The 27,687-nt window shown below is 41.8% G+C and overlaps 1 protein-coding gene across 1 annotated transcript; it reads right to left on the bottom strand.

The window, feature by feature from the left end:
• On the bottom strand, nucleotides 1-27,331 carry LOC135565495 (kinesin-like protein KIF16B). Its single transcript, XM_065012541.1, has 7 exons — nucleotides 26,459-27,331; nucleotides 24,946-25,121; nucleotides 24,725-24,796; nucleotides 19,767-19,826; nucleotides 2,555-2,674; nucleotides 252-303; nucleotides 1-41 (listed from the first exon to the last, which is right to left on the bottom strand). Exons 1-7 carry the CDS (start codon nucleotides 26,799-26,801, stop codon nucleotides 1-3), a joined length of 864 nt encoding a protein of 287 aa, XP_064868613.1. The 5' UTR covers nucleotides 26,802-27,331.
• Between the last annotated feature and the right edge of the window lie 356 nt (nucleotides 27,332-27,687).

Below are 27,687 nucleotides of genomic sequence, written 5' to 3' on the forward strand. Positions count from 1 at the left end.
TCAAAAACTGTGTTCCTCCTGCAGACCAATACCATGGAGCACTGCAGAGAATAAAGGGAGGGAAGTGGTCAGAGGTTGATGTAGAAAAAGCGTGAGTTTAAGGGGGTCAGTTAAGGTGAGGCTCAGAATCACTTATATTGATCATATAATGAGCAAAAAAAATGAGTGCCTAATATTCTGGAATAACACTAAACTCACATGAACCCGAAGCAACAACCCACAGCAGATATCCTGTCTGCCTACTGACTCACCAATATCCGGATTGGATGAAGCCTCGTCTCGACCCACCAGCGTCCTGCCCTCCTGCAATCAGATCACAAGGCCAATGTCATTAGGTCTGCCTGATCGTAAGCTGATTTGCTCACGGCAGAATCCAAATCTAAGCCTGCATCCCAAACGGCATCATATTCCCTATATAGTGCACTACTATGGCACTGGTCAAAAGGAGTGCACTTTAAAGGGAAGAGGGTGACATTTGGGATGTAGACTAAGAGACCAGTTGTGGATAAACTAATATGGATTTTCCACATTCAGCAGTAGTTTTAAAACAAGCTACATTATTGGCTAGTACCACAGACCCATTGAGAAAGTACACTGAGTGTACAAAACATTAGGAATACCTGCAATGACAGACTGACCAGGGGAATCCAGGTGAAAGCCATGATCCCTTATTGATGTCACTTCTTAAATCCACTTCAATCAGTGTAGATGAAGGAAAGGACAAGAGGTTAAAGGATTTTTAAGCCGTGAAACAATTGAGACATGTATTGTGTATCTGTGCCATTCAGTGGGTGAATGGGCAAGACAACATATTTAAGTGCCTTTGAATGGGCTATGGTAGTAGATGCCAGGCACACCGGTTTGTGTCAAGAACTGCAATGCTGCTGGGTTTTTCACGCTCAACAGTTTCTCGTGTCTATGAAGAATGGTCCACCACCCAAAGGACATCCAGCCAATGACAACTGTGGGAAGCATTGCAGTAAACATGGGCCAGCATCCCTGTGGAATGCTTTTGACACCTTGTAGAGTCCATGCCCTGACAAATTGAGGCTTTTGTGAAGGCACAAGGGAGTGCAATTCAACATTTGGAAGGTGTTCATAAAATGTTATACACTCAGTGTATACAGTATACTCTATATACAGTGGGGAGAACAAGTATTTGATAACCTGCAAAATCGGCAGTGTTTCCTACTTACAAACCATGTAGAGGTCTGTAATTTTTATCATAGGTACACTTCAACTGTGAGAGACAGAATCTAAAACAAAAATCCAGAAAATCACATTGTATGATTTTTAAGTAATTAATTTGCATTTTATTGCATGACATAAGTATTTGATACATCAGAAAAGCAGAACTTACTATTTGGTACAGAAACATTTGTTTGCAATTACAGAGATCAAACCTTTCCTGTAGTTCTTGACCAGATTTGCACACACTGCAGCAGGGATTTTGGTCCACTCCTCCATACAGACCATCTCCAGATCCTTCAGGTTTCGGGGCTGTCACTGGGCAATTCGGACTTTCAGCTCCCTCCAAAGATGTTCTACTGGGTTCAGGTCTGGAGACTGGCTAGGCCACTCCAGGACCTTGAGATGCTTCTTACGGAGCCACTCCTTAGTTGCCCTGGCTGTGTGTTTCGGGTCATTGTCATGCTGGAAGACCCAGCCACGACCCATCTTAAATGCTCTTACTGAGGGAAGGAGGTTGTTGGCTAAGATCTCGGGATACATGGCCCCATCCATCCTCCCCTCAATACGGTGCAGTCGTCCACCAAAGAATGATGTTTCCACCTCCATGCTTCACAGTGGGATAGTGTTCTTGGGGTTGTACTCATCCTTCTTCTTCCTCCAAACACAGCGAGTGGAGACCAAAAAGCTCTATTTTTGTCTCAGACCACATGACCTTCTCCCATTCCTCCTCTGAATCATCCAGATGGTCATTGGCAAACTTCAGACGGGCCTGGACATGCACTGGCTTGAGCAGGCGTGCGCTGCAGGATTTTAATCCATGACGGCGTAGTGTGTTACTAATGGTTTTCTTTGAGACTGTGGTCCCAGCTCTCTTCAGGTCATTGACCAGGTCCTGCCGTGTAGTTCTGGGCTGATCACTCACCTTCCTCATGATCATTGATGCCCCACGAGGTGAGATCTTGCATGGAGCCCCAGACCGAGGGTGATTGACCGTCATCTTGAACTTCTTCCATTTTCTAATAATTGCGCCAACAGTTGTTGCCTTCTCACCAAGCTGCTTGCCCATTGTCCTGTAGCCCATCCCAGCCTTGTGCAGGTCTACAATTATATCCCTGATTTTATCTTACTGGTTGGTAGGTGATCAAATACTTATGTCATGACATAAAATGCAAATGATTTTCTTTTTAAAAAATCATACAATGTGATTTTCTGGATTTTTGTTTTAGATTCAGTCTCTCACAGTTGAAGTGTACCTATGATAAAAAATTACAGACCTCTACATGCTTTGTAAGTAGGAAAACCTGCAAAACCGGCAGTGTATCGAATACTTGTTCTCCCCACTGTATGTATTTGTCTTACTCACTTTTAAATGATAGAGAATGATGCCAGTGCTGAGAAGATCATCATCGATGCCGATTAAGTGAGGTAGTTTGGAGTCCATGACCACGCCTATACCCTGCTTCCTCAGAGCTACAGTCTCCTCCTATATAGTAGCAGACACAGAACAGGGTAGTACTACTATTATGATAACATGTTAACCCAGCATTACACCTATGCCCTGCTTCCTCAGAGCTACAGTCCCCTACATAGCAGGAGATTAACAGACAGGTGAGGTAAGTCCAACACTGTCGTCTCATACACACCAACACTCGAAGGTTTGGGATCACTTAGAAATGTCCATGTTTTTGAAAAGCACATTTGTCCATTACAACATCAAATTGATCAGAAATACAGTGTAGACATTGTTATTGTTGTAAATGACTATTGTAGCTGGAAACTGATTATTTCTATGGAATATCTACATAGGAGTACAGAGGCCCATTATCAGCAACCATCACTCCTGTGTTTCAATGGCACGTTGTGTTAGCTAATCCAAGTTAATCATTTTAAAAGGCTAATTGATCATTAGAAAACCCTTTTGCAATCATGTTAGTACAGCTGAAAACTGTTGTACTGATTAAAGAAGCAATAAAACTGGCCTTTATTTTTTATTTCACCTTTATTTAAACAGGTAAGCCAGTTGAGAACAAGTTCTCATTTGCAACTGCAACCTGGCCAAGATAAAGCAAAGCAGTTCGACAGATACAACACAGAGTTACACATGGGATAAACAAAACATACAATAGACTAGTTGAGTATCTGGAGCATCAGCACAGTCATAGTCAGTCAAAGACACAGAATCAGACACAGTCAGGGTCACAAACAGTCACAGTTCGATTACAAGCTCAAAATGGCCCCCAAAAAATACATTTCTTCTGAAACTCGTCAGTCTATTCTTGTTCTGAGAAATAAAGGCTATTCCATGCGAGAAGTTCTTTCAAAAACAAGGACATTTCTAAGTGACTCCAAACTTTTGAACGGTAGTGTAAGTCACACACAGTCATACATAGTCAAACGACACATACAGCACACTTCTGTATATTTTAAAAGCGTTACATGGTCGCTGCACATATCATTGCATACCGCAGAAAATACGAGAGTTCAGAGGCCTTGCTTTAACAAAGTTAACCATTTTCACTGTAGTGTTCAAAACGTCTTTCAAGCTGTCAGGAATTTCCTTGGCAGCAAGAGCCTCTCGGTGGATGCTGTAGTGGACCCAAGTGGCGTCAGGGAGCAACTGCTTGCACGTGCATTACCACTCCACTATTTTGTGCCATCACAGTGCATATACCAACACATCTTGACCAGTCCATTTGATGTCACAAAGCTGTCCAGTACTTTAAAAAGTATCCTCTCCTGTTGTCTTGGTTTCCAGTGGTTTGCAGAAGAGGATGTCTTCCTTAATTGACCCCCCATAAACGTAATGGACATATACCAGGAGCCGTGCCAGGCCCGCCACGTCTGTTGACTCATCCAGCTGTAACACATAGAATTCACTGGCTTGTACGCAACGCAGTAATAGTTTCAAAACATCTCCTGCCATGTCACTGATGCATCGTGAAACAGTGTTGTTTGATGAAGACATTGTCTGTACAGTTTTTTGGGTCTTTTCCCCCACCATTGTCCTAGTCATATCCACGGCAGCAGGAAGAATGAAGTCCTCCACAATAGTATGGGCCTGTTCTAGCCACCTGGTAGCTCACCATATAAGACGCTTTGAGCCCCCTCTCATTCATGGTATCTATTGCTTTTATACGTCTTACTACTCAAAAGTCTTACATTTTCACTCAAACTTTGTGGCTTATTTTTCAACTTCGCATGTTTTGTTTCTAAATGTCTGTGCAAGAGTGAAGGTTTCATTGAGTTGAGAGATGACTTTTGCACATATAAAAAACACTCACTGTGGCTGAGAAAAGGCACTACTCCCAATATAAGTGAACCCCAAATCAATGTAGTTCTCATCATATTTGCGCCTCTTCGATGGTCCAACGTCCCGGTCTGTTGTTCGGTGCTTTCCCGGGTAAGGGGGCAGTAGCTCTTCGGCTGCATCAGATTCACAACGGCCAGTGTCCATGCTTGCTGGGCTAACAACAAATGTAGAATTACTGATGCTAGCATTGGATCTGCTCATGGAAGCAGAATTTATGTCGTCGGAACAGAATGAACAGCAGTTACGTTTGGCTACATACGGACCGTTAGTGGAATTCCCACCAGAGACAGAGTTATATTTCGTATTGTATTATGTACTGTATATTACTAATTTTATTTGTGTTTCCTGTTTGGACCCCAGGAAGAGTAGACGTTGCCTTGGCAGCAATTTTGTTACTCTAAGCACACCCTCCAAACCCCATTCACCTCTTCTGAATATAAAGGTATAGCGTGCCTTCAGAAACTACCCTTGATGTTTTCCACATTTTGTTGTGTTACAGCTTGAATTTAAAATTGATATATTGAGATTGTCACTGGACTACACAAAATACCCCATAATGTCAAAATGGAATTATGCTTTCAGAACAGTTTAAAAATTAATAAAAAATGAAAAGCTGAAATGTCTTGAGTCAATAAGCATTCAACCTATGTTATGGCAAGCCTAATTAAGTTAAGGAGTAAAGATTTGCTTAAGTCACATAAGTTGCATGGACTCACTGTGTTCAACATGATTTTTCAATGATTACCTGATCTCTGTACCCCACACATACAGACAATTTTAAGGTCCCTCAGTTGAGCAGTGAATTTCTAAAAAAGATTCAACCAAAGACCATGGAGGTTTTCCAAGGGCACCTATTGATAGATGGGAAAAAATAAAAAATACCAAAGCAAACAGTATATTAATTATAATTTGATGGTGTAGCACTACACCCAGTCACTAAAGATACAGGAGTCCTTCCTAACTCAGTTTTCGGAGAGGAAGGAATCTGCTCAGGGACTTCACCATGAGGCCAATGGTGACTTAAATACAGTTAGAGTTTAATGGCTGTGATAGCAGAAAACTGAGGATGGAACAACATTGTTACTCCACAATACTAGGGAAAGGGGGATACCTAGTCAGTTGTACAGTGCATTCAACTGAAATTTGTCTTCCGTATTTAACCCAACACCTCTGAATCAGAGGTGCGGGGGGCTGCCATAATCGACATTCACGTCGGCAGCGCCCGGGGAACAGTGGGTAAACTGCCTTGCTCAGGGGCAGAATGACAGATTTTTACCTTGTCAGCTTGGGGATTCTATCCAGCAATCTTTCAGTTACTGGCCCAATGCTCTAACTACTAGGCTAATATCCTAAATGACACTGAAAAGGAAGCCTGTACAGAATAAAAAATATTCCGAAAACATGCATCCTGTTTGTAATAAGGCACTAAACTGCCCAAAAAAAAGTGGCAAGTAAATGTACTTTATGTACTGAATACAAAGCGTTATGTTTGGGGCAAATCCAACAGTGTGAGTACCACTTCATATTTCCAAGCATGGTGGTGACTGGAGCATGTTATGGGTATGCACGTCATCAGGAAGGACTAGGGAGTTGTTTGTATTTTTATAAAAAATAATCAGAATAGAGCTAATCACAGGCAAAATCCTAGAGGAAAACTTAGTTCAGTCTACATTCCAACCGACACTGGGAGAAAAATTCACCTTTCAGCAGGACAGTAACCTAAAACAAGGCAAAAACCAAATACACTGGAGTTGCTTCCCAAGACAACATTGAATGTTCCTGAGTAGCCAAGTTAAAACTAACTTAATACGGCTTGAAAAGCTAAGGCAAAACATGAAAATGGTTGTCTCGCAATGATCAATAACCAACTTAACAGAGAATGAAGAATTTTCCAGGTATGGAAAGCTATTACAGACTTACCCAGAAAGACTCACAGCTTTAGTCAATCATGTATTGACTCAGGGGTGTGAATACTTGTGTAAATTAGATATTTCTGTACAAAAATGTCTAAAAACATGTTGTTTTCACTGTCATTATGTGGTAGTGTGTAGATGGGTGAGAGAAACAAAAAGTTAGCTATTTTGAATTCAGGTTGTAACACCACAATGTGCAATAAGTCAAGGGGCAGGAATACTTTCTGAAGGCACTGCATGTTGCCCTCCTAGTAAATCAAATCATATTTGTCACATGTGCCAAATACAACCTTACAGTGAAATGCTTACTTATAAGCCCTTTATATAACAAGTGATGTGTTTTCTCTGCGCCAAATTATCTTTCAATGCACCATCTTCCCGAGGAAAGATTGAAGGATCGGGTGAATATGAATCATTTTTTAACAATTTCATGGCCGTATCAACCATTTTCCTTTCTGAACATTTTGTATTTATTCACACAGAAACCTCCATGTCAAACACTGACTAATAGAAGGGTTTTTAACGTCCATACGCCACACACGAGTCTGATAATGCTACCCTATAGTGTGTGTGTGTATGTGTGTGTGTGTGTGTGTGTGATGAATGCTGCCCTATAGTGCTGACATTCACATTACAGGCAGTCACACCCCCACGTTAGCCTTTGGTCGCATCAGAAACTCAAGTCAGCCTCGAATCAATGAATGTTCAGGTGGAAAAATCCATGCCGCTTGTCCAGAAATCCCTGCTAAATATGTATTTAATGCATTTTAGGTTTCTGCACGTCAGAAGAGGGTGATAAGAGGCAGGATAAATGAAATTGATCTGTGGAAGATATTTTTTAAAGCTTTAGTACAGAGAGCTACAATTCTACATTTCCATCGGCGATCTGTCTGCTTCACTGCCCACAGTATGGGAGCTGGGCTAATGTCAGGAAACTGTCCTGAGAGAGGGAGTCGACAGCCGTGTGTGTGTGATTGTGTGTGTATATTCTATAATAGAGGCTGAAAAACAAACAGAATACAAGTCACCAGTGTTATGACTATTGACATTGATGAAATGGCACCAGACATTAAAAACAGAGCAGACTTCCCACCTTGGGTTCAAGGCTAAACGGCCTTTTCCTTCCAGTCAGTGGCTCCTGCTGAATAACAAACTAACTCCTTCAGTGTGTGTCTGTGTGTCTCATCTCCCAGTCCTGTCTCAGTGAAGTGACACAGTGCATTAATCTGCCAGGCTCCTCTCTTCACCTCTAATGAAGTCAGTGAAGGAACCCTTTAATTAACTACCAGCCTGGAAACACACTTCCCTGAGACAGGATGGGTAGATGAGATTCTCTTTCTTAGTCAGACCAAATCAGAGTATAGGGCCAGGCCATGCAGCATGATGCCACTCTCCATCCCTTGATTGAGGCAGGTGGTGGACGTAATTATCTTTTGGGCAGGCTTGGGCACAAACACTCACACACACCTCATCTATCAGCCAGGCTTGGGCAGCATTTAAACTCGCATTAAAATTTCACCCAACTGCAGATGATGGCTTTCATGCATTTGTGAGCACTTCCACTCAGAGTTTCTCTACTTCACTTTACATAAATTAAAAGTAACTCCACTGCAAGGTCAGCCTACCACCTGTCCATGAGAGCTCTGATGAGAGCTTCTATCCATCAGAGAGCTATGATGAGAAAACTAGTGAGTAAGATTTCCAATATATTTTATAAAATATGGCACAAACTTTAGTTAATCCGTCAGGAGCCCACACTACAACACATCAATAAAAAGTCCTCCCACAGAGATAGCAGAGGGCAGAGTAGGGTAGTAGGCCATCTCAAAATGAAACAGTATTGTGGTAACTTGGGGTATATCTCTCCAAAGAAGTTGAAATTAAGTTCACACATCACAGATATTTGCATTATTGGGTTTTATATTTAGGAGTTGCAACAAAATGCTTGAGGCTTTGAGAGCAAACATTGCATTATTAAAATGTCACCCAACTGCAGATGTCTTTAAAGCTAGACTCCATAATGGTGAAACTGATATTTAAACAAAAAGGTTACTGCTAGCGCTGTTTTTTTACACCTCCAACATCATTGCACACACACACACACACAGCATAGAACAGCAGCATATGTACTGCAACAACAAAAAATTACGATGTGCAACGCTCCCCAGCTCTGCTTCGGCAACAAAACAATACAGTTACAGTTGCACCGTATCCCCTACATGCAGATTCCATCTTTAAATGGGTTTCTGAGCATCTCCAGACACCTAGGAGTTTCCCTACTTTACTCTACATATCAAACAAACAAACTACACAGTTGGACAGCAACGCACCTGTCCAGCTTGCAAGAAAGTCACCAGTCTGTCCAGCTCACGTACAGAAACCCATACTGAAACACTTCAATTTAAAAAAAACAAGACTTCTCCATTCGGGGCAGGTCTAAGGGAAGTCGCCAAAGACATTAGAATGAAGCTCATAGATTACAGATCTAGGCATTAATGGGATTTACTGTGGACTTGATTGAAGTTAAGGGCTCAAAAACAGCAGCAACTTGAATGCTTATTGATTTCCACTGCGAGTCAAGCCATCTGAAATTGAGCTCTATCGCTCATGTAAAGGTTATAGATAGAACAATCACAAAGGTCATCTCAAATGATACATCAAGGCCTAACTGCTGACAGGGTGGATACTAGAATGTCATGGAATCCCTTAATGATTAAATATAATGTAGAAATGACAGACCAAAGACAATGGCGGAATAACCGAAGACAGTCTGTGGGAATGACCCAGATGTAGTACTGAGCGAGCGATTAGTGCTTTTTGTGGTTGGTTCGACTATCAAAAACAATCATGGTTTTTCGATTTCGATTATTTGGGTAAATGCTGTAAGAGAATAAAAAAATATATTTAAAAAATGTCCCATGATGGTAGTGAATGCCCATTACTGTCTATCACTTACCAGTATTTTATTCACATTACTTTCCTAAAATATTTAATGTTGTGTATATTACATTTGTTTTATTTGAAGACTTTTCATTCCAAGTTATAATCTCATCTCTTTAGAGCTGCTGCGTATGCTCTGACAGAAATCACAATGTTGTAGTTCTTCAAAATCACTTTGATCATGTATTTTCAGGTAGAGATACCTCGCGAAGCAACAGCAGCTCTATCTAGATCTCCTCACGATCGATCACGGATTACTGTCTCTTCTGTAGCAGGCGTATGGTCTTTTGAAACACAGAGCGGACAAGTAGATGCGCAATGTAGTTAATTACCATTTTGTATGGGGTAAACTACGTAGAATATTAGCCTGATGGAAACTACAACTCCCTACTACATTGCATCTTCAGGCTGGATGTGATTTCTCTCTAGAGAAACTGTGCGATGTGTGCTTTGAGCTGACAGAAAATAAATCAGAAAGAAATGGAATTCAACTAGTTGTTTAAAAACTGAAAAAATATATAATAAATAAATATATACACACACAATATAGGGAATAGGGTGCCATTTGGGAGTATCAGAAACCGATGTTTACATGTATTAATCTCTACTGTCCGATGTGCTTAACATAGCACGATCAAAAGGAGTCTGATGACACAGACAGACACACAGAGAGCGAGACACACACACACACACAGACAAAGAGAGATTCATCCAACCCAAGTAACAGTTCCGTTGGCACTGGCTCTCACGACAATAGAAAACTTCCAGAAAGTAACAGTCTCCCTTTCCGCAAATCAAGAGGGCAAAGCTCCTCATATGTTTTCATCATGTTCTTCATTCCAAGAGTGTGTCCCAAATGGTACCCTATTCCGTATATAGTGCACTTTTTAAACTAAAGTAGGGCACGATATAGGGGATAGGGCTACATTTGGGACGCCACCAACACTACAAGAACAGGTTTGCAATCATCTGCGCCACCTCTCCCCAAACATGTGCAGGTACATCCTGCAATCTTGTGTGTGCATGTGTGAAAGGATACAGCAGGAAATGAGAACATTTTGGCATCTTTCTCCCTCCACCTCTTCCCTACAAGAGGCTGCCTTTCCCACAAACCCTGCAACCAATCTTTGACTGCGTCCTAAATGCCACCCCATTCCCCATTTAGTGCTCTACTTATGACCAGGGCCCATAGGGCTACAGTCAAAAGTGGTGCCCTATTCTTTCATATATATATACACTCTAGTAGTGGACTAAATGAGGAATTGGGTGCCATTTGCATTCTAAATCTACCTGAGAAATGGCATTAACCTTGTGTTTACACTGCTCTCTTTCTCTAACGACGAGGAGCCTAATATGCCCCCCCCCCCCCATTCCTCACCGTACCCCTGGCTCCATGGTGGGAGTCTCATAGCCTTTCCCTTTCAGGGAGAAGCGAAGCAGCTCTCATCAACAGAATTAACCAGTCTCCACACACACACACACACACACTATAGCCACTAATACATCCCCTGCATTCCACACCGTACCCCTGGTTCCATGGCTGGTTCTACCACTCGCCACCCTGCACAGAATTCAAAAATAGCGGAAGACAAAATGTCAAATCCATAAAGCTGTTCATCAAACACTTATCATTATGGCATCATCAGTATGCCTGCCGCTTGCCAGTACAGTGGCCTTTCAGACCGGGTGTCACAGGGTGTCGTGCTGAACGTTTAACATGGAAAAACACGGCCAGGCTTCATACCAGTGTGTGCACGCTTTTGCGCAGTACCAGTCAAAAGTTGACACACCTACTCATTCAAGGGTTTTGTTGTGAAGAGGGCACGATAAAACCTAATCCTGCTCAGAACTGAAAACATTTGGCATGAGTCCTCAGATCCTCAAAAGGTTCTTACAGCTGCACCATCGAGAGCATCCTGACTGGTTGCATCCCTGCCTGGTATGGCAACTTCTCGGCCTCCGACCACAAGGCACTACAGAGGGTAGTGCGTACGGCACAGTACACCACTGGGGCCAAGCTTCCTGCCATCCAGGACCTTTATACCAGGCGGTGCCAGAGGAAGGCCCTAAAAATGGTCAAAGACTCCAGCCACCCTAGTCAGACTGTTCTTTTTGCTACCGCACGGCAAGCGGTACCGGAGCGCCAAGTCTAGGTCTAAGAGGCTTCTAAACAGCTTCCTCCCCCAAGACACAAGATTCCTGAACATCTAATCAAATGGCCACCAAGACTATTTGCATTGCCTTCTCTACCTCTCAGAAAGACAACGGTTGGAACCAAAAATCTCAAATTTTGACTCAAAAGGACAGATTTCCACCGGTCTAATGTCCAAGTCTCTTTACCTTATTGATGTCCTTTAGTAGTGGTTTCCTTGCAGCAATTCAACCATGAAGGCCTGATTCACGCAGTCTCCTCTGAACTTTTGACTGGTACTGTGTGCATTCAGATGGGTCGTGTACATTCAAGGACACGGGCATTTTTACATTGTTGAAGGGAAATGCTTCCCAACTCCTGCACCCAAAGGGGTGCACATATTCCCTACCCTGGCCCCCACCCAACCCAAATGACAAGTTTGATGGGTCCCAAGGACCAGGATCAAGAAGCACAACTCCGAGGTATAGACAGGTATGGTAACAGATTCTTAGCGGGACCAATCCATCCACACATAATGGATGCAAATAAAATCAAAAATTAAATAACAAAGGCAACAGCATCAGTAACCCAGTCAAAAAGGAGGGTCTGGCCCTTGTGGACCACAGGTGGAATGAAATACATATATTATACTTTAAAAAAGGCAAAAAATTAAGTTTTATAGTTTTAAAAAAGTGAACAAAATCATGCAGCCTTCGACTGTGCAATGGAGGGTGGACGCTGTTCCACTCAAGAACTATACATCTTTTGGCGAGAATCAGTGGAGGCTCCTCAGTAAACCATCCTCAGTGAATTGCATAAAATGTGAAACATTTTAAAAAGTTATCCGTTTTAGATGGAACTATACTAAATATATTCACGTCATTAAATAACTGATTAAAAACACACTGTTTGGCAATGTAGGTCTAAAGTAGCCTCATCAGCACTCTGTAGGGTAGCACCATGGTGTAGCCAGAGGACAGCTAGCTTCTGTCCTCCTCTGGGTACATTGACTTCAATACAAAAAACCTAGGAGGCTCAGTTCTCACCATCTTCCATAGACGTACACAGAAATTATGACAACTCCGGAGTACATCCTCCAACCTATCAGAGCTCCTGCAGAGAACAAAGGATCAGAGAAGGAATCTAGTAATCAAAAGCACAAGCTACAGCTAGCTAGCACTGCAGTGCATAACGTGGTTTGAAGTTGATTCAGAGAAAGACAATAGTTTAACAAATTAATTTATTCTAGAATTAAGAAGCAAGAGAGCGAGCTAGCTATATGTGTTTGTATTTTTTTTAAACTTTCACTTAGCTAGCTAGTTTAGCCTACTCATAACACCCGGTTCAAAACAAAGAGGGATGCTATGTTAGCTAGCTGGCTAATTTATTGTCACCGGGGCCCGCAATTGTAACTGCTAACATGCTTGCTGTACACAGTAGTGCATGATTGGGTTACAGCTGTTGTATTGTGCACTGAAGTCAACAAGCAAAGAGGAAAGGTGAGAGGAAGAGCGAGCATAGACAGAAGAAGGAATTATATATACAATGAGCAAAGTGATGCGGTTTATATGTGGCTGCTAGTTATGTGTAATCAAGGGTGTGTACGTAACAGTATAAATTTAGTCCGTCCCCTCGCCCCTACCCAGGCTCGAACCAGGGACCCTCTGCACACATAGACAACTGACACCCACGAAGCATCGTTCCCCATCGCTCCACAAAAGTCGCGGCCCTTGCAGAGCAAGGGGAACCACTACTTCAAGGTCTCAGAGCAAATGACGTCACCAATTGAAATGCTATTAGCGCGCACCACAGCAAACTAGCTAGCCATTTCACATCGGTTACATGTACAACAGCTGTCTGTGACTAGGTGGGAAAAAAACGAGAAAAAAACTTTCATACCATAACCGCTACACCAAGCCTAAATTGTTTTCACCATATTAACGTCAGTCAACATGGCTACTAGAACTAATGCGTTGACCAAATCGTAAATAAAACCAAAAGCTTACTTTGACTTGGAAGAGTTCCAGTGTTGGATAGCCAAAGCCAGCTAGCTAAAATAGCATCCCTCTCTGTTTGAACCTGGTGTTTGAGTAGGCTAAACTAGCTAGCTGCATTGCAAGCTAAGTGAAATATATATATAGTTTGTTGTCCTTAAGCCATTTTGCCACAACTTCGGAAGTATGCTTGTGGTCATTGTCCATTTGGAAGTCCCATTTGCGACCAAGCTTCAACTTCCTGACTGATTTCTTGAGATGTTGCTTCAATATATCCACCTAATTTTCCTCCCTCATGATGCCATCTATTTTGTGATGTTCACCAGTCCCTCCTGCAGCATAGCACCCTCGCAACATGCTGCTGCCACACCTGTGCTTCACGGTTGAGATGGTGTTCTTCTGTTTGCAAGCCTCCCCCTTTCTCCTCCAAACATAGCGATGGACATTATGGCCAAACAGTTCTATTTTTGTTTCATCAGACCAGAGGACATTTCTCCAAAAAGTACAATCTTTGTCCCAATGTGCAGTTGCAGACCGTAGTCTGGATTTTCTATGGCGGTTTTGGAGCAGTGGCTTCTTCCTTGCTGAGCAGCCTTTCAGGTTATGTCGATATAGGACTCGTTTTACTGTGGATTTAGATACTTTTGTACCCGTTTCCTCCAGCATTTTCACAAGGTCCTTTGCTGTTGTTCTGGGATTGATTTGCACTTTTCGCACCAAAGTACACTTATCTCTAGGAGACGGAACGAGTCTCCTTCCTGAGCGGTATGATGGCTGCGTGGTTCCATGGTGTTTATACTTAAGTACAATTGTTTGTACAGATGAATGTGGTACCTTCAGGTGTTTGGAAATTGCTCACAAGGATGAACAAGACTGGGGGTCTACAATTTTTTTTTTGGCTGATTTCTTTTGATTTTCCCATGATGTCAAGCAAAGAGGTACTGAGTTTGAAGGTAGGCCTCTAAATACATCCACAGGTACACCTACTTGACTCAAATGATGTCAATTAGCCTATCAGAAGCTTCTAAAGCCATGACATAATTATCTTGAATTTTCCAAGCTATTTATAGGCACAGTCAACTTAGTGTAAGTAAAACTTCTGACCCACTGGAATTGCGATACAGTGTTTTATAAGTGAAATAATCGGTCTGTAAACAATTGTTGGAAAAGATACTTGTGCCATGCACAAAGTAGATGTCCTAACGGTCTTGCCAAAACTATAGTTTGTTAACAAGAAATGTGTGGAGTGGTTGAAAAACGAGTTAATGACTCCAACCTAAGTGTATATAAACTTCAGACTTCAACTGTGTATTTGATTTATATATAGATCTAGCTAGCAAGCAATGTTCTCTCGCTTTTCCTTAATTTTGAGTGCTGTTGAGGATAGACCTGTTTTTATCAATTATTTGGTGACGTGAATATATGTAGTATAGTTGTATCTGAAAAGCATTTAATGTTCCACTATTTTTTGTTTTATGAAATTCACTGAAAATGGCCCTCCCCTTCCTCCTCTGAGGAGCCTCCACTGGTTTATACCCAATATTTTCAAGCCTTAGAGTATGACCCTCTCTGTTTGAGGGTCATGTTCCCCATGTGGGGAACAAACACCATCCAGGACTAGTCCATGTAGACACTGTAGGCCTGAACAAGAGCTACTTGAGAAGTTGAACCAATTTCAAATGTGAAAGTAAATGGAGTCATTTTCAACTTGTCTCAGCTGGGCCAAGTCCATGTGAGAAACTCAACTGCTTTTCCTTGATTCCTCACCTTTTCAAAATCCATTGACTGAGAAGGTCAGAGGTCTCTCCCCTCTGAACTTCTCATCCAATGGATTTTGAGCAGGAGACTAGAGGAATCGAGGAAATGCAATTGAGATTCAAATGGAGTGGCTGCGCGACCTGTGTTTTCCCCACCCCCTAGAACACTTTTTCCAACTTTTGCCTCAAAACCTGTCAACTCTGTGAAGCTGAAGTGAACATCAACTAACTCTTTCATTGGGCCTGAGTAGCATCAACTAAAACTCTGGGTTTGCACGCTTAAGTGTGAAGACTGAAATTCTCTCCCACTCTCTCTCCGGCACACTGATGAGCCATATGGGATGTAGAGAGAGTAAGCGATTAGGCATGTCTGATGAGTTTCCCCTTCTCTCCCTCACTCTTCTCCCAGTGTCAGATGTTGACTTCAGGACCATTTAAGCAGCTATAATGTCAGCTGGATGCCATTTAAGCTAAATAGCTGGAAAATTAAATAGCAATGCCATGTTGAGGTTCAGCAGAGCAACACTGACACCCGCTGGTAGAATACAGGAACTATAAGCAGCAGTTAACATGGGACGGAACGAGGAAGAAAGGGAAATGCTGGTTAGACTGTTTTGTAAACAGGCAACTGGAATGTAGGAAAACCTGCAACTAACTCCATATTGGGTTGCTTTATGACCATTTATAAGTATTCCAGTATACAGACATACACACACAGTCAAACGTTTGGACACCTACTTATTCCAGGGTTTCACTTTATTTTTACTATTTTCTACATTGTAGAATAATAGTGAAGACATCAAAACTATGAAATAACACATATGGATTCTTGTAGTAACCAAAAAAAGGGTTAACAAGTCCAAATATAATTTATATGTAAGATTCTTCAAAGTAACCCCCCTTTGCACGCTTGGCATTCTCTCAACCAGCTTCATGACGTAGTCACCTGAAATTCATTTCAATTAACACGTGTCCCTTGTTAAGTCTGTAGAATATAATGCCAACCAGTTGCGTTGTGACATGGTAGGGGTGGCATGCAGAAGAGAGAGCTATTTGGTAAAAGACTAAGTCCATATTATGGCCAGAACAGCTCAAATAAGTGAAGAACGACAGTCCATCAGTACTTTATGACATGAAGGTCAGTCAATATGGAATATTTCAAGAACTCTGAAAGCTTTTTCAAGTGCTATGATGAAACAGGCTCTCATGAGGACCACACAGGAATGGAACACCCAAGGTTACCTCTGATGCAGACGATTAGAGTTATCAGCCTGAGAAAATACAGCCCAAATAAATACTTCAGAGTTCAAGTAACAGACACATGAACATCAACTGTTCAGAGACTGCGTGAATCAGGCCCTCATGGTCAAATTGCTGTAAAGAAATCACTACTAAAGGACACCAATAAGAAGAGACTTGCTTTGTTTGGCCAAGAAACATGAGCAATGGACATTAGAACTGTGGAAAATGTATCGTTTGGTCTGGAGTCCAAATTGGAGATTTTTGTTCCCAACTGCCGTGTCTTTGTGAGACGCGGTGTGGGTGAACGGATGATTTCCGCATGTGTATTTCCCACCGTAAAGCATTGACGAAGAGGTGTTATGATGTGGTGGTGCTTTGCTGGTGACACGGTCTGATTTATTTTGACTTCAAGGCACACTTAACCAGTATGTCTACCACAGCATTCTGCAGCGATACACCATCCCATATGGTTTGTTCTTAGTGAGACTATCATTTGTTTTTCAACAGGACAATGACTCAACACACCTCCAGGCCGTGTAAGGGCTATTTTACCAAGGAGAGTGATGGAGTGCTGCATCAGATGACCTGGCCTCCACCAAATTGAGATGGTTTTGGATGAGTCGGACCGCACAGTGAATTAAAAGTGCTCAGCATATGTGGGAATTCCTTCAAGACTGTTGGAAAACCATTCCTGGGGAAGCTGGTTGAGAGAATGCCAAGAGTGTGCAAAGCTGTCATCAAGGCAAAGGTCGGCTACTTTGATTTGTTTAACACTTTTTTGGTTACAACATGATTCCATGTGTCATTTCATAGTTTTGATGTCTTCACTATTATTCTACAATGAAGCAAATAGTCAAAATAAAGAAAAACCCTTGAATGTGTAGGTGTTCTAAAACAACTTTAGACCGGTTGTGTATATACACCGAGTATATCAAACATTAGGAGCATCGTCCTAATATTGAGTTGCACAGCCCCCCTCCTCCCCTTTTGCCCTCAATTCATCGGGGCATGGACTCTACAATGTGTCAAAAGCATTCCACAGGGATGCTGGCCCATGTTCACTCCAATGTTTCCCACTGTTGTGTCAACTTGGCAGGATTTGGTATTGGTCCTCAAAAGGTTCTACAGCTGCACCATCAAGAGCATCCCGACTGGTTGCATCACTGCCTGGTATGGCAACTGCTCGGCCTCCGACCGCAAGTCACTACAGAGGGTAGTGCGTACGACCCAGTACACCACTGGGACCAAGCTTCCTGCCATCCAGGACCTCTACACCAGAGGAAGGTCCTAAAAATTGTCAAAGACTCCAGCCACCCTAGTCATACTGTTCTTTCTGCTACCGCACGGCAAGCAGTACCGGAGCACCAGGTCTAGGTCACAGAGGCTTCGAAACAGCTTCTACCCACAAGCCATAAGACTCCTGAACATCTAAATCAAAATGCTTCCCAGAATATTTCCATTGCCCCCCCCCCCCTCTTTTACACCGCTGCTACTCTTATTATCTATGCAAAGTCAATTTAATAACTCTACCTACAGGTACATATTACCTTAATTAACCTGTTGAGCATGAAAAACCGAGCAACGTTGCAGTTCTGGACACAAACCGGTGTGCCTGGCACCTACTACCATACCCTGTTCAAAGGCACTGAAATATTTTGTCTTTCCCATTCAACCTCTTAATGGCACCAATACACAATACCATGTCTCAATTGTCTCAAGGCTTAAAAATGCTTCTTTAACCTGTGTCCTCCCCTTCATCTACACTGATTGAAGTGGGTAAACTAACAGACCCAATCGAAGGGCTGATCGTTAAGAAGACAAAAGGGTACATGGACGAGCAAGTTTTAGTATTAAATCAACTGGCCAGTGTGGCTTAGTGCAATTGTATTATAACAATCTTGCAAAATCCTCCAAACAAAGTTTACTTACAAAATACCCCAAATTTAATTTCCAAACAATTTGGTTCTTCTTTCCAAGCAACATTATTTAGTTCATAATCAGCATAGCTAGCTAATCAGTCCACAACAGAATAACTAATAAGCAAAAAACAAAATGTTCATTTACTGGAAAACTAGAATATACTCCACCAAAGTCCTGCTACATCAAGTGATTATACTGTGCCGAGTATCAACCAACTCATTTCCATACACCAGACAGCACTATGAAGCCTGCTGAGCCTCTGTTACCACATCCCAAATGGCACCCTATTCCCTATGCAGTGCACTACTTTTGACCAGAGCCCTATAAAGGGAATAGGGTGCCATTTGGGACAGAGGTTCTGAGTTGACAGAACCAACAGCAAATTGGTCCCTGGATATTTAAGAACTTTTTTGTAATCTTATTTGGCTGCCACACAAACAAGAGATGATTCTAGCAACAGAATTGTGTGAGATGAGAAGCCAGACAGCCAAGACTAAGTATGAGTCCCAAATGTTACCCTATGTAGTGCACTACTTTTGACCAAAAGTAGTACACTATAAAGAGAATAGGTTTCATTTGGGATACAAACTAAAAGTGCTTATACATGTCAAATGCCTATGGCCTTCTGAGGGAGCCGTGGATCTAGACAGACGGTCAGACGGAGCCCAAAGCTCAGACACTGACACACAGCCATCTTTTTCGACTGATCTATTGGGAGAAGTGTACGCACGCGCATGTGTCTGAGAAAGTGTGACTGATAATCACACAAATGGAGAGAAAGAAAATGGAGGAAAGAAAATGTTCAAATGTCTTACTGTTCACTAGGTTTACACACTGACTGACATTCCAGCGCCCAAGACTCATTCTACATTCCAGCATACCCCAGATGCTAGAAAATGAGTACATGATATCATCATCTATCTAGTGGAGAGCATTTGTTGCTGACCTATGAGTCAGCCAATGCATTAACCGATATGCCAGTGATGGGGATGAGTGAGAGAGAGCATCTCTCATCTCGCATAAATTGTGTGAGTCAAAGAAAATGTTGTACGAAGGATTAGATCCAAAACAGTAACAGAGGAAGGATTGCCAACTGCATCACCACCATCTGGCATCACTATCATCAAACTGAAGTGGGTTGCCACCAGTCTTCACCATGAGTGGGCATACTCCTTCCACCAAAAAAAAGAAAAAAAATAGAAAAAAAGCTACAATGGCATTTTGTTTTATTAATCTCCATAATTGTTCAGGGCCACAATGGAAATGTGTTTCATTTGAAATCCATTGCGCCACATGTGTGGTTGTAGCATTTCTCAATTGTCAAATAAATTCTAAAAAGAATAATGATTAACTGACATATTTGCGTACCTTGAGAATGTTCTGGGTCTCCCCCCACTTGTTGGTCCACTCCCTGGTCAGTTCTAACACCTGTGGGAGAGCACAGAAGGGTTTACTACAAAGCAGGATAAATGAGTTAGCGGTCTAACTTTAATAAACAACCAGAAATAACTGTTGATTTTCTAATTAAAAAAGCTAAACTTGTGCATTTCCAGTTGTTGAGAGAACTGTTGAGAACAGATCTGTAGTCACAAAACATTGACATACAACTTTTCATATTTGCAGAGAAACACATTCAGTACATTCTAGAGGTCGACCGATTAATTAGGGCCGATTCCAAGTTTTCATAACAATCAGAAATCTCTATTTGTGGGCGCCGATTTTGCAGATTATTATTATTTATTTTTTTACACCTTTATTTAACTAGGCAAGTCAGTTAAGAACACATTCTTATGTTCAATGACGGCCTAGGAACGAGGCAGAACGACAGATTTTTACCTTGTCTGCTCGGGGGATCCAATCTTGCAACCTTAAAGTTAACTAGTTAAACGCTATAACCACCTGCCTCAGGAGGAGCCTGCCTGTTACGCGAATGCAGTAAGCCAAGGTAAGTTGTTAGCTAGCATTAAACTTATCTTATAAAAAAAACAATCAACGACAGTCGTTGCGCCAATGTGTACTTAACCATGAACATCAATGCCTTTCTTAAAATCAATACACAAGTATATATTTTTAAACCTGCATATTTAGCTAAAAGAAATCCAGGTTAGCAGGCAATATTAACCAAGTGAAATTGTCACTTCTCTTGCGTTCATTGCACGCAGAGTCAGAGTATATGCAACAGTTTGGGCCGCCTGGCTCTTTGCGAACTAATTTGCCAGAAATTATGTGATTATGACATAACATTGAAGGTTGTGCAATGTAACAGGAATATTTAGACCAGTGGTCACCAAACTACGGCCCGCGGGCCGGATACGGCCCGTCAGCACATTTGGCCCGGCCCTCTGAACAATACCAGAGACGCTATCGAATTTTTTTCCTATTTGGCCTCCAGAAAAAAAATCCTAGGCCCGGCCCTGTCAAAGAGAGAACGGAATAATGGCGAAAAGGTTAGGTAAGAGAAAAATTGATTCAGAATGCAGGGTATTTAACCTGCAGTGGACAAACAATTTTTTTTTTGTTCAATGCAAAGAAAAGGCTGTTTGTCTCATCTGTCAAGAGATGGTGACGGTATTCAAAGAATACAATCTTCGCCGACACTATGAATCCCGTCACAAAGACAAGTACGATAGCTTGCAAGGCCAAATACGAGCAGACAAACTCTCAAAGCTAAAAAGTGGACTACTATCTCAGCAGAATACATTTGTACGCCAAGCTCAGCTGAACCAGGCATCCGTTCGGGCCAGCTTTCGGATTGCTAAACTGATAGCAAGAAGCGGTAAGCCTTTCACTGACGGAGAGTTTGTTAAGAAATGTATGGATGCTGTCGCGGAGGAGGTGTGTCCCGAGAAGAAAGATGCATTTAATGCCGTAAGTCTGTCGGCGAGTACAATCACCAGACGCGTTGAAGAAATCGGGAGTAATGTATATGCCCAGCTGCAGCAGAAGACGAAAGAATTTGACTTTTTTCATTAGCACTGGATGAGAGCACGGACGTGCAAGACACAGCGCAACTGCTCATTTTTATTCGTGGAGTTAGCGCAAACTTTGAGATATGCGAGGAGCTGGCAGCCCTCCAAAGTCTCAAAGGGACTACAACGGGAGAGGATATTTTTGACAAAGTGTGCCAAACCATGGAGAAGTTGGACCTGGACTGGTCAAAGCTAGCTAGCATCACGACTGACGGGGCTCCTAGCATGGTGGGCGAAACTCGCGGTCTAATAGGACGCATGAACCGGGAGTTGGAAAAAAGGGGTCTCACCGCCCCGCTACGAGTCCACTGCCTAATTCACCAGCAAGCACTGTGCTGCAAAGTGTTGAAGTGGGATTCTGTAATGAAGGTTGTGGTGTCGTGCATAAACTTCATCAGAGCAAAGGGACTTAAACACAGGCAGTTCCAAGAATTCCTGTCTGAACTGGAGTCTACGCACGGAGATGTGCTGTACTACACAGAGGTCCGATGGCTGAGCCGGGGTAGAGTTGAGGCGTTTTTACGAGCTGCTACCCGAAATTAACGCATTTCTTCATTTAAAAGACAAAACGGTCCCAGAGCTGATCGACCCAGAATGGAAATGGCACCTCGCATTTTTAACAGACGTGACAGAAATACTTAACAGCCTTAACTTGCAGCTACAAGGCGAGGGGAAACTCATTTGCGACATGTATTCACACATAAAAGCATTTGAGGTGAAATTAGCGCTGCTTTTGGAACAAGTGAAAAAGCGCAACTTCGTCCATCTTCCTGCTACCCAAAACCTGTCGACAGAGAACCCAGCGGTCCCGTTCCCAGCTGAAAAGTGCGTGGAAGCACTGGAAATGCTGAAGGCGGAGTTCGGTGTGCGATTCAGTGAACTACATGTTCATGCAAAAGAAATCCGTCTTTTTCAGAACCCCTTTGTTGCCGACATTGATGAAGCCCAGCCTTCATATCAGTTTGAGTTGGCTGAGTTACAGAACTGTGATGTTCTGAAAGACGCATTCAAGCCCAACAGTCTCATTGACTTCTATGCCGCCCTCCCAAACGACACATATCCAAACATCAAAAAACACGCAATGAAAATGTCCACAGTTTTTGGCAGCACGTATATCTGCGAGAAAACCTTTTCTCGCATGAAACTGCTGAAAACCCAGATGAGATCAAGATTGACAGATGAACATTTGCATCAGTGCTTGAGACTGGCTGTAACTAGAATGGAACCTGATATTCAACTTCTCACCAGCCAGATGCAGGCCCACAGTTCACACTGATGAACATACATAGGTAAGCTCACTTTTCTGACTTGAATGAGTCATTCTGAGCATAAACAAATATAATCATAATAAAATCTACTGGGATAAAATCCATCTTTACAACCATACTGGTAGTGAAATGTATTGTGCTGTGTAGGTGCTGTATCACTTAGTTCACTTTCTCAACCTGCTTCTTTTGTGGTTTTCACAGGGAAGTTGATGAGAGAGAGCTGCAAACAGCGGTGTCTACAAGCCTACTGGAACCTACAAAAGGATTATAAGGAAGGAACACAAGAACTTTAAGAGACTGCTCATATGTGTCAGAGAGATTCTGCTCTGACAACTGAGCTGAACTTTTATCTGTTAAGATTGTGCATGGCACGACAGAAAGTTAATGTTCCATGGCTTTTTTTTCTATGAAGAACCCAGAGAGAGTTATTTAGTTATTATTTATTTCCTGTTTTTTCTGTGAAGAACTCAGAGAGGGTTATTTAGTTATTATTTATTTCATTAATAGTGTTATTATTGGTTTCCTGACTTTTTTTCTGTAAAGAACCTGGAAAGGGTTATTTGGTTATGTGTGGCTTTCTGGAAAACAATAAATTTTTTAAGCTCCCCTACGATCGTCACACTTTTTCTGTTACAAACTGACACCGGCCCCCCATCAGAGAAGGGAAAAGTTATGTGGCCCTCACAGGAAAAAGTTTGGGGACCCCTGATTTAGACTCATGGATGCCACCCGTTAGATAAAATACGGAACGGAATAAAAGTTTTGTTTTCGAGGTGATTTCCGGATTTGACCTAAGGCTCGTATTTCTGTGTGTTTATTATAGATAAGTCTATGATTTGATATTTGATAGAGGAGTCTGACTGAGGGGTGGTAGGCAGCAGCAGGCTCGTAATAGTCAAAGGTATATGGTTTAGAGAGAAATAGTCGACGCGTTATAATTCCTGTAATAACTTGCGGCTGAACTTGAAAGGGGTTCCTTCGTTATTTTACCGTTCATGTCTTCCATAGAGAATGTCTTGATCTACTTCAGATAAGGTCTGTTTCGTGCAGGTTAGGGTTCAGGCTTAAACCGCCTCTGCGTTTTGATACCCGTGTAAATCTCACTAGGATAAGGTAATGTTTGTCAAAATATTTTCATAAATCCACTCTACAAAAAAAATCTTCGCTTATATATGATCTTCGCTTACATTTAGCCAATATTGATCAGAGTTACCTTGTCCTATGGATATCTACACAGTTATCAAATTGGCGCGGTGGTGTGAGCCTACATGAGAAACAGACCTTATTTTAAGTGAATCTAAAAATATTCTATGGATAAATAAATGAAGGAACCGCTTTTCAGATTTTGCTAGGTGTCATGGGAATTATGACTGGCACTTTGGTAGTCAATTCTTACCATGTCAATTATTAAAATAGGATTTCCTGCATATAGAAATTACAGTTTTTGTTTTCAACATTCATCACAGGTAACTTACTTTATTTTTATTCAAACAGTTGAGTGTATTTGTCTCCTAAGCAGACTCTTCAGTATCATTGTCACTTCAGAGCTGTGTGTGTTTTACAGATGGCAGAGAAAAGCAGAGCACCAGTGTGGGACTATTACATGGAATTGGCACCAGGGAAAGCAAGGTGTCTTATTTGTGATAAAGATGTAAGCATGGGGTCAGCAACGGCTAAATAAAAAAATACCACCCTGTGGAATCACCTTAAGAACACCCATCCAAAAGCCCATATGTATTATATTAAGTTAAAATAAAAGTGTTCATTGTTCATTCAGTATTGTCATTATTACAAAAATGTGATATACATACATACATACATATATAGACATACACACACATTTTAAAAATCGTCCGGGTTTTTTTGTCCTCTAATAATCAGTATCGGCGTTGAAAAATCATAGTCGGTCGACCTCTAGTACATTCCACTAGGTACTGGCAGACACAATAGGCTACAGTGAATGCATCCAGCTTTAGAATGTGTATGACGATCCCAGCAGGAATAGAACCCAAGACCTTAGGAGTCACACTGAGAAACATACACAAGTCAACCCAGGCACACTTCCTGTAGGCCTGAAAAGTGCACTCACTTTGATCTCATTCTTGTGAAGTTTCTCCTCCACCTTCAGTGTCTTGGAGAGATCCTGAGGAGAAAGGCAAGCCTGGCGAGGGAGAGGCCATACTGTATGAGCATTGTACTTCAACATACCCTTACATAATCTCCCACACACACCTGGTTGCTTTGCTGGAGAGTCACATGTACAGATATTAGCCAAATGCTTTAACATACACACCCACCCTCCCCATCTACCTGGTTGTTCTTCTCCACTAGACGTTTCAGTCTGACAATCTCCTCCTGCAGTTTTCTGATGACTGTAACACTGCTGTCCTCATTGACTGTGGGCTTGTTGAAGATGTTCTTAGCTCTGTTAGCATAATGCAGCGTGCTCAGTGTCTCACTGTAGTTCACGTCAGCGGGTGAAAGAGCTGGGCGGGAACATTGACAGGAACACATGGCTTACTAAAAACCCCCTGTACAGGAGTTAAAGCAAATGATAATCCCATGACTGAAGCGGAAGACGATCTCAGATCGACTGTCTGGGGCCAAGTTAACAGAAACAACACAAAAATATGACCCTTTTCAATTTAGTCATTTCAATAAAAACATACCTGTCCCTGACTTTTCCTAAATGTGTATTTTAGTAGTAGTACTTTGAGATAAATACCCCCAAAATACAAAAACTTTTTGCATTTCTACCTCAAAATGACTATGCATATTAACAGTAAAAGAGCCAGGCGTCCACAAGTAACAATAGATCAGTTAAATAAATAAATCCATTTAAAATATATCACTAATTAATTCATATTTTGTTAAGAAAGGTCAAATATTTTTATTTTCTTTAAATGATATTAAGACAATTTTATACCCATCAGACTACTGTCAATTTAATCTCGTCTTTAGACTACATCTAATATGTGTGTGAATTTAGTTTCAATATAAGTTTAGGCTTAGTTTGGGTCAGGCATTATCTGGGCAGACAACTACTGTCTTACAAGCAGAAAATACATTATCATCTTATTTGAGTATTTACTTATGCGCTTCTGGATCAATCAATACATTTTCATTCTAGTAGTTTAGGAATTCCGACACGCCGAGTGTTAACCTTCCCTTTCATGTAATGAAAAAGTAATAACCATCATGTATTAGACTAATTCCAGACCTTTTCAATATTGGATTCATATTTAATATACATCTCCCCCCAAAAAATACTAAATCAAATTGTAAAAATCAATATAACGTAAATCCGTCGCAAAGAAGGATAACTAACTCGAGCCTGTATTTAAATCAGCAGCTGTGCTAAACAGTAATACCCAAAGGAATACTATGAATATTCCCCACCAAATAGGTTACATTACTAGTTCCCCCTTATCAACATGTAAAGACATCGCTTAACGGCTTGGTGGAGGGACCAAAGAATGTGTTACACTGTGTAGTGTCAGAGGTAGGAATTAGATCAGTGGTATTCAAACTTTTTCAGTAGGGACACCATTTATTTCATGACCTCAACCCTTTAATCTAATGGCAACCTTTAAAATCAGTACATTTCTATTTGTACATCAACAAGAAATAACCTTCATTACATTTTCATCAAAATCAAGTTATCCAATAATTATATTTACTCAATGTTATTTTTCAATGTATTATTCTCAAAAAGTCTCTATATTGTCCATTATAATAACATGTCCTCTTACTTATTTTTATAATTTTTTTAATATAGGATTGTGACACCAATTTGAATACCACTGACTAAGATCAACCATACTTGCTATCATGATGGTCTTGGAGTTTCCTCCCAGACTGTCTTTCAGGAGCCAGGTCAGAACAGAATCTCTGTAGGGGATGAAGAGCTGCTTCTTCCCTTTTCCCTTGTGGGAGCTCCCTCCATCTCCTCCTCCAGCCATACAGACACACAGAGCGGGAGACAGAGAAAAAGCCTGGTCAGAACAGTCTCTGTAGGGGATGAAGAGCTGCTTCTTCCCTTTTCCCTTGTGGGAGCTCCCTCCATCTCCTCCTCCAGCCATACAGACACACAGAGCGGGAGACAGAAAAAGCCTGGTCAGAACAGTCTCTGTAGGGGATAAACAGCTGCTTCCTCCTCTTCCCATGGTCTGGGACTGAGAGGCTTCACTTACTCCCTAATGCTCCAATTATATCAGCTAGGAGGACACACGCAGACAGAAAGAGGAGTTAGGACAAAGTCTTTATAGGGGGACAAAAGCTGCTTTTTCCTCTTGGTAACCCCTCCAACTCCTCCTCCATGTAGAGACACACACAACACTGAAATAGAAAATTACACAAAAACATCCTCTCCATAGCCAACTACAAAAGCATGTAAGAATATGCCACAAAACTGGGCAGATAGAAATGGAATCATAAGTACATGTAGCTACCACTTGTGCAGCAGACTGATTTTAAAAAATGAATCCTTATCCAGAGTCTAATTGGTGTTAACTTATTAATAGCCTTCCTGAGTCTAAAATTGAGTAAATTGTTGTGTCATGGTTGGCATCAGGCATGTGGTGTGGCACGTGCGTGTGTGTATCATGTCTGGCACTGGACATTTGAACGGTATAATTTTTTTTATTTTTTAAATGGACATTGAGAAACGTACCTGACCCATATGCATTGGGGGCGTAACCTGATTAGTGCATCCAACAACAGTCGTCAGAAATCGCATTTAGAATATGGTAATTCCGCCTCCCGAGTGGTGCAGCGGTATAAGACACTGCATTGCAGTGCTTGAGGCACCACTACAGACAGCCGGCCATGACCGGGAGACCCATGAGGCGGTGCACAATTGGCCCAGCGTCATCCTGGTTATGGAAGGGTTTGGCCAGTATGTTCTTGTCCCATCACACTCTAGCAACTCCTTGTGGTGGGCCGGGAGTCTGTAAATGGACTTTGGTCGCCAGTTGTACTGTGTTTCCGCCGACACATTGGTGCGGCTGGCTTCCAGGTTAAGCAAGTAGTGTGTCAAGAAGCAGTACAAAA

This window comes from Oncorhynchus nerka, linkage group LG28 (genome assembly GCF_034236695.1).
Source record: "Oncorhynchus nerka isolate Pitt River linkage group LG28, Oner_Uvic_2.0, whole genome shotgun sequence".
Taxonomy (NCBI): Eukaryota; Metazoa; Chordata; class Actinopteri; order Salmoniformes; family Salmonidae; genus Oncorhynchus; species Oncorhynchus nerka.

Coding starts and splice junctions, on each gene's coding strand:
- LOC135565495 (XM_065012541.1), bottom strand. CDS start 26,801: ATGGGAAGAGGAGGAAGCAGCTGTTTATCCCCTACAGAGACTGTTCTG. Junction 25,122..26,458: donor CAAGACCATCATGATAGCAA/GTATGGTTGATC, acceptor GTTCCCGCCCAG/CTCTTTCACCCGCTGACGTG. Junction 19,827..24,724: donor TTCACAAGAATGAGATCAAA/GTGAGTGCACTT, acceptor GCTCTCCCACAG/GTGTTAGAACTGACCAGGGA.